Genomic DNA, 21,095 nt, shown 5'->3' on the forward strand with positions numbered 1-21,095 from the left:
GTTTTTCAATCAATTGGCCCTCGATAAAACAACGGTCGCCTGCTACTGTCTGTAAGTAGTACTACTTCTGTCATTAAGTTTCTCTATATAGCTTAGCTCTTTCATTGCAATGTATTTATAATCATCCTCGCTATATTATGCAGATTGAAGATCGCCGAATTGAAGAAAAGACAAGTCGGTGATATTGGGTTCATTAACACACATCTCATAGATGCAACTCAGGTTAAACTTCATGCCGCAGCTACCGAGGCCAGCTTGCTACGATCGTTCGTAATAAATCAAAACAAAGATATAATACTCTTTCCTTACAACTTCAGGTGAGTGTTACTGTCTTGTGCGTATTCGGTTTCTCTTATATATTAGTCAAGGTTATAGTAATGTAATTCATGAGTTATGCATGTGTGTGCAGTTACCACTATATTCTCCTAGAGATTAAGCTTGAGCAGGGAGTAGTAACTGTCTTGGACTCTAAACGAAAAGATCCCAAGGAGTATGCGGACATGACTGAAATCCTCAAGAAGTAAGTTAAATCGATCATTATCCACCATATCAGCAACTTTGTTCATTTCCTGATATCAAGTAATTGTTTTCTTTGTCCGGCAGGGTTTGGAGAAAATTCACCAAAACAGTTCCGGGACTGCCGAAGGAGCTGGAATTTAGACACCCGAAAGTAAGTACTATAGTAGCATGTTCCACGCATCTCCTAGTGATTCAAGCGCTAGTTTCATCAATACCATTTAGCATTCTTGCTTATCAGTTTGATTGATCTCTATTTCTTGTAAAGTGGTTGTGGCAGGAACAAGGGAATGATTTCTGTGGATACTACATCTGCGAGTCCATCCGCCACACGACCTGTGAGCGGGGCGGGTACTCTAACGAACAATATGAAGTACGTAAATAACAACATTCACAATTTTATTTTATTACCATCATTTGTGTTGAGTTTCATTCATTTATATATATATGTATTGACCCCCTTTTTCAAATTAGATGTTTCGGAAGCGGGATGAACTCCTAGCACCAGCTCGCATGCGAGCAATTCAAGAGGAATTGACGGCATTCTTTCTTGACCACGTGATCCCTGAAGACGGAGAATTCTATGTGGACCCTGAGTCCGTATGATTATATTTGTAAGAGATAATTATTGTATATATGTAGCCGGTAGTGTCAGATAGATATACGAGAACTTGTTGTTCGACCAATCTCTCGAAGGAGAGGTGGTCGATATCACTTCTCTCTGTATATATGCATATATGTTCATGACGATCTTCTGTTTCCTTCGTTTGCTTACTAGCTAGCTAGCGTGTCTAGTCCTCTCTATATACGTATGTATAGTACGTAGCGTCGACCAAGCACGGACATAACAGAGGACACTTCTCTCTATTAATTATAACTAGCTAACACAATATATGAAACACCTAAATTAACCCCCCAAAACCCACCCCCAACCCCCCCCTTTCAAAAAAAAACAAACAAAAACCCCAGCCACAGAAGTGCTGACGCGTGGACGCCTATTGGTCCCGGTTGGTGCCGCCAACCGGGACCAAAGGGTCTCCTGACTGGGCTCTGCGCACTGCCCACGTGGAGGGCCTTTAGTCCCGGTTCTGGATTGAACCGGGACTAAAGGGGGAGGTATTAGTACCGACACTTTAGTCCCGGTTCCTGAACCGGGACTAAAGGCCCTTACGAACCGGGACTATAGGCCCTTTTTCTACCAGTGTTAGTTGGTGTACAAACTACCGATCGAAAATTCTAGCACGAGTAAAATTAATTTACACAACAAGCTATAATCGAAAGCGCGCCATATAAGATAGTCGACTTTGTTCTATGTGTTCTAGGTGTAAGAGCCACATTCATACTAATGGAAAATCCAAATTTTTTTAATTGCAAAATACATATTATCTTTTGCTTCTCTTTGTATGATCATTATCCCCTATGGTCAAATCCTGGTTCCGCCCCCGGCCACATGAAACTTTCACAAAGTTTCTTCGATGTGTCATGCATGTGTTCAAAGCATGAAAATTTTAAATACTGAAAATATATATTCAACCTCGATCTTATCTTGAAGCATCAAGCATCTTGTCAAGATAGGAGAGGGCCGACACACCCTGTTTTCTTTTTGCGCACGAGACGGCTTTTTTGGCCAGACCACGACGGCGACTTGGCGACGACCCACTGCTGCCACCTCCCTTCTCTTGTCATTCCACTGCTGCAGTGCTGCCTCGCCCTCGTCTCGCGCCGCACGCGTCGCCGGCGTCCGAGCTCCCATCTCCCTTGTGCTCACGTGGCGAGGCGCCGGGGTTACTTGGCGACGGCCACATCCCAGTTTACTCGGCGGCCGGATCCATCCCGCGAGGTACGGCCTAGTCCCCTCGTTCCCTGCTTCCATCTCCTCCTGCGCCACTGCGGACGCTCTCCCTCTGTAGCTGCTTGTTTGGTGCAGCAATGGTCAGGCTCACCTCCGTGAATCCATTCTCCTCTTTCAGGTCCAGATCGACGACGCGGAGAAGAGGAAATAATTCACTGTTCATCGTCAGTGCGTCAGGCCGACACTGTGTATGTACCAAGCGAGCTGCCTCTGAGTTGCACCACGTATTCAGGTACGAGTTGAGAGGGTTGCACGGGAGCGATTTGCAGCTAGCTGTTCAGTGCAATAACGAATTAATGGATCCTCTCTTTTTTTTGTTCAGGTTGTCGATTGGTAGCACCGGTTTACTGTCAGTGCATTCACGTGCTTACAATAAATTCAACGAGCGAGGTTGAAATGGACCAGCTACTTAGCTAGTGTTCGTGTGTGGCAGAGAGGAGAGATCAAGGGAGAACTGATGGCGGGTGTCTCAGCCGCTCTTCAGTGGTGGGAGGAGTCGCAGCTACGCATCCTCGTCATTGCTAGCCTGGTGATTCAGTACATCCTCCTCGTCGGTTCCGTCGCGCGTAGGTACCCCATCAGATCCTGGTTTAGACCCATCATCTGGCTGGCATACCTTGGCAGTGATGCCATTGCAATCTATGGGCTCGCCACCCTCTTCAACCGCCATAGGAAGCCACAAAACGATGGAGATGAAGGAATCCTGGAGCTGTTGTGGGCGCCTATCCTCCTGATACACCTCGGTGGACAGGACGGCATAACCGCCTACAACATCGAGGACAACGAGCTATGGACGCGGCACATCCTCACCTCAGTGTCTCAGGTCACCGTGGCTGTCTACGTCTTCTGGAAATCATGGCAAGGCCGCTTCGAGAAAATTCTGCTGGCTGCTGCACAAGCGCTCTTCATTCCCGGTATACTCAAATGCATCGAGAAGCCCTTGGCTTTCAACCGAGCTAGCATTAACAGCCTGGTGAGCTTGGGTGAGCCTATTCGGAGGTCAATACACACACATAAGCTTAGGATTGATCCTCTTGAAGATTTCATTGACAAGGCAACAAGTCCTATCGGGGCAAGTGAGTATCTTTTAACATCGGCCACACCGGTGGACTTTACTCCTTATAAGCTATTTGTGGACCTTGCATCTCCGTCTGTTGAAGATCGGATTAGGGTGCTACTCTCCTTCTCAACACTTGATGGCAACCATGCGTATTGTAAGCTGCAGCATTGGCTCTCCAACACCTTCCTACTCCTCTACACCAAAAAGAAGGTGTTTCCCGTGGCTTCTCTCGGACAAGTTTTTTCCTTATTCGCTTCCCGAAATTACTTCGAACTTAGGGCGCAGCTAGCAAATATTTCTTTTTATTTTCTCCGTTTATTAGCTTCCTACATTCCACCCATAGCCTTCTTCCACTACAGTAACCGAGGAGTTTATAGTCAAGACGATGTCAAGATTACATATACCTTGCTATACTGTACTGCTGCATTGGAGGTTCTAGCCCCGGTCCTAACGAACATCACAAGGGACACAGAAGAATTCTGTCAAAGGTCATCAGATATGGTGTCAACAGAAGTGAAGCCTCGATATCATGATATGGTTTCCCAATACAACATTGTAGGACTCCTTGTCCGCAACAGGAAACATTCCAAGATGGGTCGTCGGAGTTTTGGGATGCGCCGACTTCCTTCAGCAACATTGGCACATGAAGTCTTGCTCCTCATCTTTGAGCATTACAAAGTTAGTGCTCCAGTATGTGAAAGATGGCTGGAAGCACCATATCAAAGATGTTTCTAGTTACAGGAAGTTCAATGACAACAGGGGCCAGTTTACTCTTGGGCATGAAGGGTGTTACGAGGACTTGGGATGGAGCTTGGACGGTGCATTCGACGAGAGTGTGCTTCTTTGGCATCTCGCCACGGATTTCTGCTACTACGACACGGTTGTATCTCGTTCTCACCACGGACTGCTGTGCACGCAAGATTCGTGTCCTCATGCTTATGCATGCCCTGCTTGGTGCAAAAGATCCGGTCATCACAAGAGGGCCATCCGGTGCAGAGAAATGTCCAACTACATGATGTATCTACTGTTTTTGAATCCTGAAATGCTAATGGCAGGCACCAGAAGAAACCTTTGCACGACCGCCTACGATGAATTGAAGGACATTGTCGAGGAAAGAGAGAAAATAGATGGCACCATCGTTGAAGGAGACGAGGAAATAGGGCTTACACAGATGATATATGCTACAGTTGATGGTGGGGGATCTCCACCTCCGGGTTGTACCCAGCAGCAACAGGGAGGAATTGTCCGTGATGCTTGGAGCATTGCCAGAGTGTTGTCCAATCTGCCTGAAGAGAAGATGTGGGGTGTGATCGAAGGCGTTTGGGTGGAGATGTTGTGCTTCTCCGCCGCTAGATGCAGAGGATACCTGCACGCCAAGGGTCTGGGCACAGGTGTGGAGTACCTCACCTATGTCTGGCTCCTATTGTACTACATAGGGATGGAGACTTTGGCAGCCAAACTGCAGAGGGCGGATCATCATTATCACCACAACGGAGGAGAGCATGGGGATGCCCCTTCAAGTTCTCATGTCAGCACTGCCCAAGAGGAAGCAGCTGGTCCATCAAGATCTAATGGTGGTGCCACTGAAGAAGAACATGCCAAAGGTCAATCCGCCACCTGTTACCATGACAGTGATGAGATAGTGGAAGAAATGGTTTGATTCACTATGATGTTTCTGCAAGCCAATCCGACTCTGCTTTGCATTGCTCTCTTTGCTTTTGTATGTGTGCTAATACTTTTTTTATTGATTAGTGGCACTATGCGTGTTTTGTCGGTGTCGTTTCTGCTATGTAATCCCTTTCTGTTGTTGAATTCAAATAAAGAGTGCGCAATGTCTGCTGTAACATTGAGGCAGAGTTCTCAGTTCTGTACCATATGTAACACTTGCACTGTATAACAGCGAAGACTTTGAAATCTCTTCTTTACCATGAAGGCTTCCTGGCAAATATAGTAGTTTTTAGTTGTCAACGTGACAATGTGATCTACATAGACTCGTATGACCGGGTGGGCTCACCGGAAACCCACTCTGCTCACCAGAACACAGTAGAAAAACAGAGTGAGTGGCCACTGGCGCAAGAGACAGGCAGGTTGTAGTAGCCTCTCTCGCCAACCCTCACTTGAGATACTCACAATTGACAAGTCTAAATCTCTGTGGCTGCTCTTGGCAGGACACAATGCTTTCCTTAACTTATCTTGGAAAAATATTATGGCATTCAACCACATAATCAAATAGTAAGTTACATGTATTTTCTTTCAAATGCTACCGCTGGTACCAAGAATAACTTGTTGAAAAGTACTACTCCCTCCTTCCATCTATATAGGGCCTAATGCGTTTTTTAAGACCGCCTTTGACTATTGACAAGATTAATAGTACATGACATGCACAATGTGAAAATTATATCATTGAAAGCTCCTTTCACACACGAATTTAGCGGTGTGCTTTGTGTAAGTTGCATGTCATATATTATTGCTTTAATATTTGGTCAAAGTTAGCCTTGAAAAACGCATTAAGCCCTATATAGATGGAAGGAGGGAGTAGTACAAATTACCAGAAGTTGCCCTCCTCGCTTAGTTCCTTTCCTTTGCATGACTCCGGTAATTATCAAAACAGAACCATTTGATCCGGCACAGTCTATGGTGTGTATTTTGTAGTTGCATCAACACACAGGCATATTCACATTACAGCCATCATCGTTGCAATTTGATCCGGCATCGTCTTGCCGCAGAGTTTTGTAAATGATGAGCTTGTCTTTGTTGTAGGAGGATCGCACTGCAGCGCACTTGATATGACCAACCAACAAGGTGAAGATGGTTATAAGGCCCGTCTAGCTTGCTTGCCTTCAACCTGTCTGCATCAATGTTTAACACACATCAAAATATGACCATGCACCTGCACACATCAAGGTTTCATGGATTAATGTTTTTCATTTCCATGTATAGCATAGCTACTAACTTCGTCGTCGAAACTATGAGGACTACAGAGTAAATTGGCACGCAACTGCCAACACTAAAGTGAAATACATCAACGGAAGCAAAATTATATTAATTAGAAGCTGAATAATGAACCTACCTCTTTCGATGCACCTTCACAAGAACCCAGAAAGATGCATGCAAAAGAATGCCGAAATCTTCTGCCTACTTCTTGTTGCCCTTCATACCTATGGACTCATGAAACTACTTCCTGGTCCTCCTCTACATACCCTGAATCAACTAAACAAGTTAAATGAACAGAGTGGAACAAAACATTGAGATGACACGGTTGTGCTGATTTACCTGCAGATGTGGAGTGGCTGACATTTGTGATCAAGCTGCAAGGCTCTCTCGTGTACAACACGTACCATTTCCTTGTATTGTTCTCATCAGGTGCATACGCCTTGACATGGTCGATATGACTGAACCTATCCCACTCAGGGCCAGATTGTCCCGCGGCTATGGAAGTGAGCAACGTCAGGCTGCAGCGTAGCTCAAAATGCCTTGGGTTTACATCTCGCATGTATTCAGGAAGTGTTTCCATGGCATAATCCTCCAATACGAGCCTCTGGAGCACACAAATACCCTCCAGTACCTTCAGCTTTGGGCAAGCCTCGATCTGAAGCTTCCGCAGATTGGGAAGATTAGTGATCCTCTCCAAGTCGGGGCTTTTAGCCACTTCCAGCTCAACAACAGAAGCAAAGTTCTCTAGTGAGTTGAGGTGCTGGTTATTTTGTGCAGATATAGACTTTAAAGCCCTCGCATGTGAGGCGAGGCCAGGAGGAAGACACCTCAATCTGCAATTTTCGAGCTCAAGCACCTCCAAAAGAGGCATGGCTTGCACCTGCTCCTCCCACTCCCACTCCTCCCATTCCACCATATCAACTAAACACATCTTCTGTAATCTTGGAAACGCAGCCGTTGCTAAGTGGGGCTGTAGGAATTCAGGTCCAACACGCTTGACGGCTGGAGCGCGTCGGGTGTCAATTTCCTGCAAACATGGGAGCTGGCACAAGCCATCGGGTAGTTGGGTGCAACAAGCTAGATCATACATCAATATAATCCTCAAGCTCTTGAAGACCGCTGCTGATCTTGACGTCATCCACCTTGGGAGCCGTCGGCCAAAAAATCCATTTATATCAAGATACTCTAAGCTAGGCGAAGGGCAGAGCTCATCAAACACGCCCGCAATTTGTCGCTGTTCTTCCTCAGAGACACCCTTTTCATCTTTAATCAGCCCATCATCTCCCAATATACTGCTGCAGTATAAAAACAAGTGGGTCAGATGAACTTTCTCACCAAGCTTTGCCTTTGCCGCAGACGAGGTAACGGACACATTCTCCAATCTCTGCACTCCAAGAGATCTGAGCTCAGAAAGAGGGCCTAACTCATCCAAACTACACCAAACACCATCTGTCTGCGCTGGAAACCCACGCAGATTCCTTAGATTTGTTAGAACACAGAACCCCCTTGGTATACTATTTACACTAGAGTCATAAAAGTTAAGATACCTCAGCTGCCCTAGCTTCAAAATGCTATGTGGAACTTTCACAAATTGTTGGCATTCTACAAGGCCAATGAACTGCAGAAATTTCATATTTCCAATGTTATCTGGCAAACTAGATATATTGGATTTCTGTATTAACAAGTACCTCAGGTGCTTGAGTTTCCCCAAAGACTCAACCAATACAGCAACATCTATAGATTCTGTATGTAGAGTTCGTAGGCAGGGAAAATCAACAATCGAATCACTAGGCTTCATAGATATAGGGCCAACTAATATTAGTGTTCTCAGTGTCTTCTGTGCATGTAAGGAACTCCAGCCCAACCCATCTGATTCTGATACTTTTTTTTCCATAGACAGCCGAAGGAACTTGTGTGCACTAAGTTTACTAATGAAACCAGTATCTCCACTGTGAGCTGCTAGTGCCTCATCTCTAGCCACAAATTGAGCAAATGAGCGAACAACATCATGCATGCTGCAAACTTGCTGATCAGACCATATTGTAACTGGCTCTATAAGGTTCCTCAGAATCAGCTCCTTATAGTACTTGCTTCCTAATTCTTCCAAGTCAGCAGAGGTTCCATGAAGAAACCCTTCGCTAATCCACATACCAATACTGCCATTTTTAGACCACGCAGCACTTTTAGGGAGAAGGGAGTAGTATAGAAAGCACTGCTTGATGGAAGGAGGTAAATCTTCATAGCTTAAATATATTGAATAGTTTAGCTCTTCGGGCATTTCAGATGCCGACCATATAGAATCATTCAGAACCATATTCCATTCATGGTGTTGTTTATCCTTCTGACACAACAGTCCTCCCATTACTTTGACAGCAAGAGGCAAACCACCACATTTTACAGCAATTTGCAATCCAATATCCTTAAGCATATCAACTTCAGGTCCATCTGTCTCACTTGAAATTACCTGCAAGCAGTTTAAACCAATAGAGATAATAAGAAGAGGTTTAACTTAAAATAAAATAAACGACTCTTCTTGGCTAGTCCCAATTTTGTTTTATTTAAAAACAAGGTAGCCAAGAAATGGAACTATTAATATACTAGACAATGAACTATTTAAATTAAATTGTCAGGTCAATAGATCAGCAAGTGGGGATTCGCTGTCAACCAAGGTACTGAAATTAAATTGCCAGATCGGCCACACACTCTGCACCTCGTGTCATTGAATCCTCTCATTACAACAGGGAACAGCCCAGGCCCCCGCTCCCTAGGGTTTCCCCCCCGCCGCCGCCGGCTCCCCCGCGCGGAGCCGCCGCCGCGGCGGCCGGAGCCCGCCGGAGCCGCCAGCCCCCTCCTCCCCCCGTTCCCCTTCTCCCCCCCCACCCCCTCCTCGCCCCCGTACCCCTGCGCCGCCTCCCCGAGCGAGGCGGCCGGGGGCTCTGCCTCCGCGCGCCTCCAGCTCCTCCCCGTGCGCAGCCCTCCTCCCGCCGCCGTCAGCCTGCGCCGCCGGCCCTCGGCCGCGTGATGCTGGCGGCGGCGGGCTTGCCCTTCCCCGCGCGCGGTCCTCCCCTGCTCAGGCGGTGATGGCCGGCGACGGTGCGCTTCGGCTGGTGGCGGTCCGGCGTCCTGGTGTGGAGGCCGGCGGTGCTCGCCTTGGTGATGCTGCCTCTTGGCGGCGGGGTGGTCCGGTGGTGCTGGCCGGCCGGGGGCGCGTCCCTGGCCCAGATCTGGGCCCGTAGAGTTCCTCTTGGGTCCTTGCGGGTCGGCTCCGCGCGACCGCGACGCTCTCTGTATGGGGAGGCTGGGGAGCGGCTTGGACTGGGTCAGCGACGCCGGCGGCGTACTAGCTACTGCGCGGAGGCGGGAGCTGTCCGGGCCTTTGAGGGCCCGGCCGGGCCTGTGGGGCCACGGTCCCGGTAGGCTCCTGCCATGGCGTCCGGTCGGCTACCGTCGTGGACGGTGGAGGTGGGGCCCTCCCGTATGCCAATGGTGTTGTTACCCTAGTCCCGGCTCCTCTTCTCCGCTGTGCAGACCATCTTCGTGGTGCTGTGGTGAGACAGCGTGGGAAGCTCCGTGTTCGTGTTGGCGCAGGGTGGTGGTCGGTCTGGTGGCGAGCTCCGGAGTGCCTGAGGTAGAGGCTGGGATCGGGAGAAATCTTTGTTGGCTTGGCCAACACCGACGCGGTGGTGCCTGAGGGTGCCGCCGGACCTTCCTGGAGGGCGTCGGGGCTACCCTTCCTCTCTCCTCGCCGTGTACCGGGGGAAGCCCTTGGCAGCAGCGTCGTCATCGTCGCGTCCCTTCTTGGAGGTGTTGTTGGGTACCGGCACTTCGGAGTCTCGGAGCTTGGTGGGTGATCTCCAGTGGACGCAGCGGTCACGAGGCTTCGTCGCTTTTGTCGATCCGCCGTTATTGGCATTTGTTTCTTTTCTTTTTCTCTTTCCTTTCTTTTTGGGCGTGTTTGTGCTGCTTTCGCCCCAGTCCCTATCGTCGGCTGTATCGGTTGGTTGCTTTGTAATACAAAGCGGGGGGAAACCCTTTTTCGTAAAATCAAATTGCCAAGCGTTGTGGGAGTGAAGCTGTTCACTCTCATCAAGCTAGATTTGATTAAAACATTGTGCCATTGTGTGTGTGTGCGCACGTCTGTCTTATAGTAACTTTAGTGAAAAATACACAGGAGTATGCCCTATTATTATTATTATTATTATTATTATTATTATTATTATTATTATTATTATCTCATGTCCAAATAGGGAGCTAAGCAGCTAGCTCGTGATTATTGAAGATGCATCGAGTTTAACAACAAACCTGTTTCCTAAGCAATGACCAGGCATCTTCATCATCTAATTTGTCGATGTGGTGGTAGGGGAGCACAGCTTTCACCCCACGGGCAACTCTTGTATCTCTAGTAGTGACGAGGACTCGGCTACCTCGGGCCACATCATTAAGGGGTGTTTCAAGCACATCACCCCATGCTTCATGGCTCCACACGTCATCCATCACCAGGAATATCTTCTTCCCTGTCAAGGCATCACTAAGGATTGGCCAAAGCACTGCCAACACTTTTTCACTACGGTGCTTTCCCCCGGCAAGAGTGATGGCTGTCCTAAGAAGCTCAACCTTGTCGAAGTCTTGGTTGACACTCAACCATATCTTCTTGTCGAAATTGGCATTTATGGCTTCATCGTTGAAGACCTCCCGAGCGAGGGTCGTCTTGCCGATCCCACCAACACCCACAATGGCAAAAACCATGACTCTGTTGTTGTCTGCGTTGCTGGTTTCCGCCTCAGGTCTTCTCACCATGATTTCTACCAGTGCCCTTGTGTCTTCTTCGATCTTCTCCCCGACCACACCTGACCGGTCGAGCTCCCACGATGTCTCGCGACTGGTAGATAATCGAGAGGAACGCACCTTGCTGCTAGAGTCCTCGTACGAAGCAAGGTCGAAGCCGAAGGCAGCGCTTCGCTCCTTGATGGCGTCGAGCTTCTGGTTGAGCGCCCTGATGCGGGTGCCGATTTCGTGGGCGAAGAGGGGGTTCCGCAAGCAGAAGAGCAACGGGTTGCAGCACCCCATGCGTGATGCTGCATGGTGATCCATGGCCTTGAGCTGGCAGATGTCGAGGATGTCGGTGGCGTCGTACATGGCGCGCTTGAGCTCGGTCACCCAGCCCTGCACGCTGGTGTCGGTGATGCGTCTCCTCTCGGCGTCGGCCAGGAACTTCTTGAGGTCCCCAAGCTTGGCGCCCATCTTGTCGATCTGGCCGGTGACGCCGAGCAGCATCCCCACCTCGTCCTCCACCACCTGCTTGAGCATGTCAGCGACATAGGACGCGAAGGCATCGAGTACAATGGCCATGGTTTGTGTTTCTTGTTCTCAGGCTCAGGCTATAGATTGGTTAATCAACAATGTGTGTGCGTGTGTGTACTTAGGTTGGTTAGGTGGGGGTACTTAGCTTGGGCTCCTTGGCAAGAAAGCCATTATTCCGCTTCTTTTCCTTTAGGTGGGGGGAAGAGCAGCTGGTTCCTTCCTTGAGTGGCCGGCAAAGCAAAGCAATGGCGGCCATGGCAAGAAAGCAATTGGTTTCCTTTATGCGCTAATTCGGATAAATTAAGTAGTCATCTAACAGCAGTCGCTCACCGTGAGTAAGTTGCTCCATGCTCGCGGTCGCCAGAGTCACCAGCGTCGCCGCCGCCGCCCCCGCCGGCTCTCCGCTTTTCCCACTCCATCCCCGGCGCCGTGCCACTACTTCCTCGTCCGAACCGAATCCCCCGCGCCGGCGACGATGCCTGCCACGGCACCGACAAGCAGCAGCGGCAGCTTCGGCCGTCCGCCAGGGAGATTTTGGGGGTGGATTTTCTTCCGGCGAATCGGCGGTGTAGAGTGGCCGGCAGGGCAGGCGGATCTGAAGAAAACCTGGCCAGATGGGCCGGCCCGGCACGCCAGCTACACGGGCCGTGCCGTGCCGCGAGCCCCAGCCCAGGCACGCCACCACTGATAACACGGGCCAGTCCATCAGCACGTTAGGCACTGTAGACACGTTAAGCCCGTTAGGCACTGCACGCCCAAATACCTTGAAAAATGCAGAAAAAGTAGAAAAAAGAAAGAGAAACAATGCAAGAAAATAAAAAATGAGGCAAAGTGCCATGTGGGATAAATCATGGATGCTATTTACAATAGCAGTTTTAATTAATTAACATGTGGATATATGATTATTTTCTTGCATGGCAGCGACAACGTGAGCTTTGGTACGAGTCGCCGTGAAGCAATCGCCACCCAGGCCGAAGCTCCAACGTAAAGCAACCGCCAAATAAAGATCGTGACACTACCTTTAGTGTTTCCACTTTTTTCATGTTATTTAGTTATATACATTGTCATTTTGGATTAAATTTACGTGTATAATTGATTGCAGGTTTTTAAGCCATATATAGTACAATGAAACAACTTCAGTTATAGGCTATACCTGATGGCGAGCTATGCCAAATAGCGGCCGTAGCAAGGATGGTGGTACAAAATGTCATAGCTTAGCTTTCAAACTCCCAAAAAGCTATAGCTTGAAACTTAAATTCTCGCAGAACATAAAGTTTCCTATATATATGATGCCATTTAGGGATCCGTGTGCCATGGGAAGTAATTAAGGCTAGGAAGGTAAACATGAGGCAATAGAATAAGTATTTAGTTTAATTGCATGATAAAATCAATGTTGGGTCATATCCTGGAAATAAGCAATTACTTGGGTCAACAAAACTTAAGAAAAGTCACGTCAAAAATTTGAAGTGGTACTTATTTTTAGTACCCTGATAAGTGCCACACGTCAGTTACGAACACATGGCAACTCCAAACATTTTTTATGGCATGTTTAGTGACGCGAGGATGCCAACTTTCGTGTTTTCGTTTAATTTTGACAGAAACTTGTTGTGTGCCATTGGAATTTGCCATCCTTCTATGACTGGAATTTCCCATAGAATTTGTTATAAGGATCCTTTGTGTTCACACTGTTAAAAATGTTCATGACTTTTTAGAAAATTTAGAAGTATTCAAAAATCCTTCATAATCTGAAAACTATTTGGGAAATGTTCAACTCTCACGGATTCCAAAATGTTCGTGATTTAAAAAAATGTTCGTGTATTCAAACAATGTTCACAATCTTATAAATGGTTAATGATTTTTTTCAGAAAATGTTCTATTTTTTAAGAGTGTTAAAACAGTATATCTTTCCATATGTAGCTATGATCTCGAAAACGAGTAACAACTTTTGCATGCCAGAGTTATCGTACCTGTGATATGCTTTTGGAAAGTTTCATCTTATATGTTTTGTAGCTCATGCGTTGCTTCCTTTTCATGAGCATGGATCTGTTACAATAGGATGAAGCAAGATATGAGATTGTGTGATGTAAATGTTGATATATATCACAGGCTCACAACTTTGGGCATTTGAGCAATCCAGGAAGGTAAACCCGGAACATAAGAACTTGATTGATGTATCTATAGTATCAAACTCAATGCGACCATAGCACCAATTTCCTTCTGCCAATTTATTTTCATTCCCATCTAAAAAAATATTATTATTATTATTATGCATGTTCAGAGCTCAATTCAATTTAGCTCACCAACGGATACCTACATGTTTTGGCATTTTGGTGAGAAGTAGCTTAATTTGCCTCTCCTTTTGTTTTCTTCAGAATTTGATGGTGAAAATGTTGTTGGCACTCTATTTGTTTTTTGCTACATTCTTAGTTGTAATTCTTGATCGACAACGAAAGAGTTAACAAAATTGAAATTTAGTTCTCAATTCCTTTTAGTTCATTTAAAGATCCTTATTCCCAAGTCAATGGTGGTCCAACTGCACCCTTAAACAATAGAGTTTGGAAGCCTATGTTATATAACTTTCAACCATTTAAAATAAATATAGAAAAGAACAAGCTATGCTTATCTATGGCATTTAGCAATAGCCAATGTTTATCCGCCGCATTTAAAAGAAGAAATCTTTAGCTACAACAGTAAAACTAACCCAATCTTTAGCTACAACATTTAAAGCTTCCATATCTTTAGCTACAACATTTAATACTAGACATGACATTTAAGACTTCCCTATCTTTAGCTACAACCTTTTATACACTAGGTAATAAAGTCATTAGCTATGTTTGGCGATGAAAAATACAAAATTTTGGATAACCCATTCGATTAGTGTTTGTTAATGATGAGTAATTACAATACTAGTTACAATTCTGCTATATATATGGACCTGAGCAAGTAATGGATACATATCAAAACCCAGTGAATTGCTCACAGAATGGGGAAGCATATCAAGCACAATGCCCAACTTTTCATCTTACTTTCCATGGTTCTTCTAAGTTGCCTGGTTTCTTCACCCGTCCAAGGTAATGAACAATTATAAATAATTATTTCATGAAATTTCAATGGTCGTCCTTTTGTTTAAAGTTCATTTTGTCAACCTTGAGTACTCACCCCTTATAAAGATCTGGAGTGGTTTTGTACATAGGCGTTTATCTGCATGTTCATATGCAAAATGAAATTACCTTCATGTCGAGATGATATAAGTTTATTTCATTTTTCACTTCAGGACAAAGCATTGACGACAAGGGGAGTAGCACAACGGCTATACGGCCTAATGATGCCCCCGACTGTGTGAGAGAGACGAAGTTGAAGTGGCCACGGAAACGACAGTACTGCTGCAACTATTTTGCATATACTGGTCCATGCTACGATGACTATATTGTATGCAGAGCCCATTGCCCATGATTCAACACATTTCCCATGAATAGTTTTCATGTAATAAGGAAGATATGATATGCAATAAGTTTTCCTATCAATATTACTTTTCTAATTTCTTAAGTGAATAAAGATATGACTTCCTAAATTATTATGGTGCTTGTACTTATCCATATCAACTGTTTTTTCAAGAAATATTTTTTTTGTGCAACGGAGACACACTGCTCGCACTTCAGTACAACGTAGCAAGGGGTGGCCAGGATGGTGGTCCATTGACCACCCTAGAATTTTTCCACTGGCTCACTTGGGTGTACTTCAGCCCAAGAAAGCCCAGAATAGGATTATTTTTGCAAGATAAATATTAAATTTATCTGTCTTGGCATTTTAAGTGCGGGTGTGCCAGTATACAACTGTATACAAATTAAATTACTGTAAATATGCAGAAATAGAAAACCCAGATTGTTGAGAATCTATTTATTTCTATTTCACATGTATTTTTCATATTGTGCCTGAATATACATCTGACGAAGACGATTGCAAAGGCTCTTGATTCCTGGAACATCGGAAGAATGACAGTTAATTATACCTGCTAGTTCAGGAGTACGTGTAAAGGCATGTACTCAACCAAGCATACACACAAGAGACACATATTTTAACGTGGAAAACCCAAGTTGGATATTGAACCACGGTGGTACGCAGGTCAAATCCACCGTGAGAAATGTTTACATGTCAAGGAGTTACAACATGGCTTTTGGATTCAAGATAAGCCCTTGTAAAAATGCTCGGGACAAAAAATTGCATTACTAAAGATGTAGTCATAACGTATCGTCAATCATGTAATATTCAACTTCACTTCTCCATGAGCAATCTGTCAAACATTTGATATGAAGCCTTGAAGTTGTTGTTCAGCCTTGTTGGTCACGAACTATGTGTTTCAAACCTCTGGTCGGTCAGGACATGTATGCATATTCTGGCCTTGTTGGTCGCGGAAGAGAATAAGTCGGCTGAGATTTAATAATGAACTACCGGTTGATCTGAATAATGGTTGTCTAAATTATGATAAATGGCGTCTTATATTCCAGTGTAGACGGCCATGTCATTGTTGGTACCTGGTTGACTCTCATTATGAAGTTGACCTCTGCATGTCAAGTGAACCTCCTTTTTTGTAAATGTTTGTAAACTCTACTTCAGGATTTGCGTGTATGTTGCAGTCTCGGGAAGCGGCTTGCTCGTATCATGTCCCATGGAGGCCGGTACGTGTACAGTAATGCATGCACGTCTTTGTATGTAGATCAACTCAAATCAACAACACCAAATAAATGAAAATCAAAATGTGGAAAATGACAAGACGCCCGCCATGACGGTGAAGGTCCGCATCGGCGATTCAATTGCCTTGTAGAGCCTCAAGATGTCATAACCCTCTCCGTTTTATATCGGACCATCATACATCCGTGGCGATTATTGGAGTGTCATGTAGAGCCGTGAGATGTCGTAACTCTCTCTTTTTTTACGCCGGATTATCATACATCAACGGCGACAAAATCTGAATATTTCCCACTACTAATTGTATGTCCATAAAAGTATTACGCGAAATGCTTTGCTATTTCTCAGTCGACTAAGAAATAGTCAGCCCTCTGATCTATGCAACGATCCATACTGCCACGTTCTGTTTCTTTGGTACATCACTTTTTCTGATCTTTTTACCTCTTAAATTGTACGTGTATGTAGTTATGTATAAAGTTGCACATATTATTAAGCAACTTCTTGAAAAATTATACAATTCTTTTACGTAGTTACATATCATTTTTGTAAAAAGACTAAAAGTTAAGAGCACCTCCAACAGGCGCCTAAAAAGAACTCTGTGCGCTAAAAATTCGTTTTTTTGGGCGCCGAATAGCTCCAACAGATGTTGTAAAATATTACGCGCGCTAAAAAGTTTTGGGCACGCCCTGAAAAACACTATCGTGCACAGCATATTTTGGGCTCCGTATTGCTGCACTTCACAATTTGCACTGCGTGCTTTTTTGGGCGCATGTTTTTGGGCGTCTGCTAAAGCAAGGTTGATCCCGGCGCATTAAAAGTGCTATAGTGGCGCAAAAATTTTGTGCGGCTATTGGAGATGCTCTAATAGTAACTTCTCAAACGTTATGTTTAACTCAAATTTTTAAAGGTTATGTATAACTCCATCAAATATTTTTTGTGCCACCCAAAATATTATAGTAACTTTTTTATTGTGCCCTCCCTTTTCTGAATTTTTTCCCAACTCAAAATCTTCATTAGTGGAATGTTTCTCATTTGTACAAGAAAAAAAGGGTTGGCTAGGGAATATGGAAACTATCTAGCCCCTTGTCAAATTTTTCGATGAACCTATAAGGGTCGCGCACCGGAGGCTTTGGCTGCAGAGACGGACGTGCTTGGGGTTGGGGGGATCCATGCTGAGCTCCAGGGTCTCCAGAACGGGGCTGGCAGCGACCAATTGCTCCAGATCCTGGTCGCTTATGGCAATATTTACCAGAGTGAGAGAGGATCCAGAGTTGCCGAGTGTAGCCATGTAGCCACTGTAAAGAAAAAAAGATTGTGGCGTTTGAGCGCCCGTGGCGGCGTTCGTCGCCGGCCAGAAAATCTTGTGCCCACTGTTCTTCTTCTTCCACCTTCGTTTGAGTGACAGGAGAGGTAGCTAGAGGGCTTCGGTTCCAACACAACACCTCCAGGATGCTATGTGCCGAGTCCAAAGTTCGTTCATCTCCATTGTGTTGTGGCTTCCTATGGCGGTTGAAGAGGGTGGCGAGCCCATAGATTGCAATGGCATCACTGCCAAGGTATGCCAGCCAGATGATGGGTCTAAACCAGGATCTGATGGGGTACCTACGCGCGACGGAACCGACGAGGAGGATGTACCGAATCACCAGGCTAGCAAGGACGAGGACGCGGAGCTGACTCCTCCCACCATTGCACAGCGCCTGAGACATCCACCTTTGCTAGTTTAGCTAGAAGCTGGTCCATTTCAACCTCGTTCGTGGAATTTATTGTAAGCAGATGAATGCACTGACAGTAAACAGGTGCTACCAATCGACAACCTGAAAAAAAAAAGAGAGGAGGGATTCGTTTATTGCACTGAACAGCTAGCTGCAAATCGCTCCCGTGGAACCCACTGAACTCGTACCTAAATGTCGTGCAACTCAGAGGCAGCTCGCTTGGTACACAGTGTCGGCCAGGCGCACTGAAGGTGAAGAGTGGATTATTTCCTCTTCCCCGCGTCGTCGATCTGGACCTGAAAGAGGATGGATTCACCAAGGTGAGCCCGACCATTGCTGCACCAAACAAGCTACACAGCGTCCCCAGTGCCGGCGTAGGAGGAGATCGAGGCAGGGAACGAGGGGACTCGGCCGTACCTCGCGGGATGGATCCGGCCGCGGAGTAAACTGGGAGCTCGGACGCCGGCGACGTGTGCGCCGCGAGACGAGGGCGAGGCAGCACTGCAGCAGTGGAATGACAAGAGAAGGGAGGTGGCAGCAGTGGGTCGTCGCCAAGTCGTCGTCGTGGTCTGGCCAAAAAAGCCGTCTCGTGCGCAAAAAGAAAACAGGGTGTGTCGGCCCTCTCCTATCTTGACAAGATGCTTGATGCTTCAAGATAAGATCGAGGTTGAATATATATTTTCAGTATTTAATTTTTTCATGCTTTGAACACATGCATGAAACATCGAAGAAACTTTGTGAAAGTTTCATGTGGCCGGGGGCGGAACCAGGATTTGACCATAGGGGAGGAACACAATGAACAATTACTTTTTTGGGTAATGATCATACAAAGAGGAAGACAAGATAATATGTATTTTGCAATTAATTTTTTTTTGGATTTTCCATTAGTTTGAATGTGGCTCTTACACCTAAAACACATAGAACAAAGTCGACTATCTTATATGACGGGCTTCCGATTATAGCTTGTTGTGTAAATTAATTTTACTCGTGCTAGAATTTTTGATCGGTAGTTTGTACACCAACTAATTTGAGATTTAAGCTATCATTTCGTTTTTTGTGTTGAACTAATTTGGCTCATTTTATATATCGATTTGGCTCATTTTTGTGTCATGACAGTAAACTATGTTTGTACCCCTAGATATATTACTCTCATCGAATCAATCATGTCTGCCCCAAAAAAAAAAAAACCAAGTTCATGGATACTGGAGATGCCTTGTTATCAAACGATGAGTTTGAATGCCTTATGAAAGATGATATGTTCTTGCATGATCGTGTCAGGCCAATCACATAACCTTTGTACTTAATAATTGCAAGTGAGTGGGCTTCAATTATTGTTCGATTGTGCCCGTGTTATATTGTCTTTACATGTAAAATTTAACATGCATTATCTTTGTATAACTGTAGCAAAATATTTTAACAGCCCGTGGCAACGCACGTGCATTTCTACTAATTGTGCTTAACTAATAAGGCGTGATGGTAGTTTTTCTATTTTGGGGGTGATGGTGTGATGTTATATATTCTGCATTTGTCAAGTGTAACCATCACGCATGCACGCACTTTTAATGAACCCTGTGAACCACATCTGGTACATCTTTGTGAAGGCGAGTACTAGGGCGGGCCACCGGGTTGCCGAATAAAGTGTTCGAGAGCTCTGCAGCCGCAAACGAAGGCGAGGCGCTGCTGCTGGAAGGAAGCTAGTGTTTCGTAAGATGGCTTGGTGAATAATTTGAGATCCAAGTTATTTTCTTAGGAGTTGATGCGCAAATAGTTGAAGATGTAGGAAACGTATCATTCCGGAGAAATTAAAATGACTAGTCGTCAACCCGTGCATTCGCACGGGCTAGTTATCTCATTTTATCTTGTTCTCTATGTTATGATCTGATATTGATTTATGATTTTGCTTCGATGTGTGTCCAATCATATAGATTAAAAAACATGGGATTTCATATACAGGGAGAATATATAGTGGTAAGCCAAATATTGGAATTCCAAAGTCCATCATATAAGGAATTTTGAAAAAGGTAGATACAGTCATGTGATGCACGCATAGTTTCGCTACAGATATGTTTGTTTGTCTCGTTCGGGAAGATTGTGGAGTCGCCGAATGCAGTGCTTATTTTCTTAAATGTAGGGACATGATCTCTTATACATGTAAATATCTCAAAATATGTTTTAACAATAAACATTTTGAGAAATTTTATTTTTTGTCTAAAATATTCATCACATGTTTGCAAATGCATTTGTGTGACTTTGCTTATGGAATAATAGTATTTTGTGCAACATGTGACTGCAAATGGATGGAGTGATCCTAAAAAGTTACCGTCAAAAATATTACTGCACAGAACCAAAAAAAAAGGTTCATAGTGAATCATATATGAGAGTGAACTCGTAACTTACTATTAGTTTGCAGTTATCGTGGAGTTCCTATGCTGGCTTGCATATCCTGTCACTGCACAACAAACATCTATCTTATTTGAAAGGCAAGGAACCAAACAAAGTTCAAGACATCATATGTTCTCTTCGTGCATCAGCCTAGTGCTTGCAACAAATTCAGAGAATGGAGAACAGTAAAAAATATTAGAAGCACTGGACAACAATAACTGCACCACACCACTCAACATCTAACAATATCGAGATATGTTGTGGACCACTGAGAGGAGCCCGTGCATAGCTTGTGAATCATGTGTGTGCACCAAGAGCTGGATCCATGCATCCATGATGCCCAGCCGTAGTAGCCTATAGAAGATAATCACGTTGCTTACCTGAAGCTTGTTTTAGGAGCCGATCACCGGGCTCCAGACAATACACAAATCAGACGTGTATCGGGCAAACTTCTGCCGGCCTTGAAGTTGAGGAGCTACAAAATCTATATGATGAGGTCAGAGGCCACGGAAGGCAGAGTCGGCTTCTCTGCTTGCATCAGATCAAATTAAAACATGTGGATGGAAACCTGAAGAGGAGATGAAGCTCAATTTTCCTTTTCATGGAAACGGGTGGAAGATAGAGACCAAGGACCACATGACTCACGTGCGTG

The 21,095-nt window shown here is 45.2% G+C and overlaps 1 protein-coding gene and 1 pseudogene across 3 annotated transcripts; one reads left to right on the forward strand and one right to left on the reverse strand.

Moving 5' to 3' along the window:
* The first annotated feature begins 2,143 nt into the window (after positions 1–2,143).
* LOC125513162 lies at positions 2,144–5,316 on the forward strand (annotated as a pseudogene).
* Positions 5,317–6,120: 804 nt separating this feature from the next.
* On the reverse strand, positions 6,121–12,215 carry LOC125515657 (putative disease resistance protein RGA3). Of its 3 annotated transcripts, XM_048681172.1 has the most exons (5): positions 11,994–12,215; positions 10,665–11,657; positions 6,702–8,826; positions 6,499–6,629; positions 6,121–6,277 (listed from the first exon to the last, which is right to left on the reverse strand). In XM_048681172.1, the coding sequence occupies exons 2-4, from the start codon at positions 11,634–11,636 to the stop codon at positions 6,595–6,597; spliced, it is 3,132 nt and encodes a 1,043-aa protein (XP_048537129.1). In that variant the 5' UTR covers positions 11,637–11,657; positions 11,994–12,215; the 3' UTR covers positions 6,121–6,277; positions 6,499–6,594. The 3 variants fall into 3 exon arrangements, with proteins under 3 accessions (XP_048537129.1, XP_048537126.1, XP_048537128.1); XM_048681169.1 differs by having other exon boundaries at positions 10,665–12,215; XM_048681171.1 differs by having other exon boundaries at positions 6,129–6,273; positions 10,665–12,215.
* Positions 12,216–21,095: the final 8,880 nt, after the last annotated feature.

This window comes from Triticum urartu, chromosome 6 (assembly GCF_003073215.2).
Source record: "Triticum urartu cultivar G1812 chromosome 6, Tu2.1, whole genome shotgun sequence".
Taxonomy (NCBI): domain Eukaryota; kingdom Viridiplantae; phylum Streptophyta; class Magnoliopsida; order Poales; family Poaceae; genus Triticum; species Triticum urartu.

Bases quoted from the DNA above. Each gene is read 5' to 3' on its own strand.
- LOC125515657 (XM_048681169.1), bottom strand. From the start codon at position 11,711: ATGGCCATTGTACTCGATGCCTTCGCGTCCTATGTCGCTGACATGCTC. The intron at 8,827-10,664 runs GTTTGTTGTTAA...AACTGCTTGCAG, and splicing joins GGTCATTGCTTAGGAAACAG to GTAATTTCAAGTGAGACAGA. The intron at 6,630-6,701 runs GTAAATCAGCAC...TAGTTGATTCAG, and splicing joins CAGCCACTCCACATCTGCAG to GGTATGTAGAGGAGGACCAG.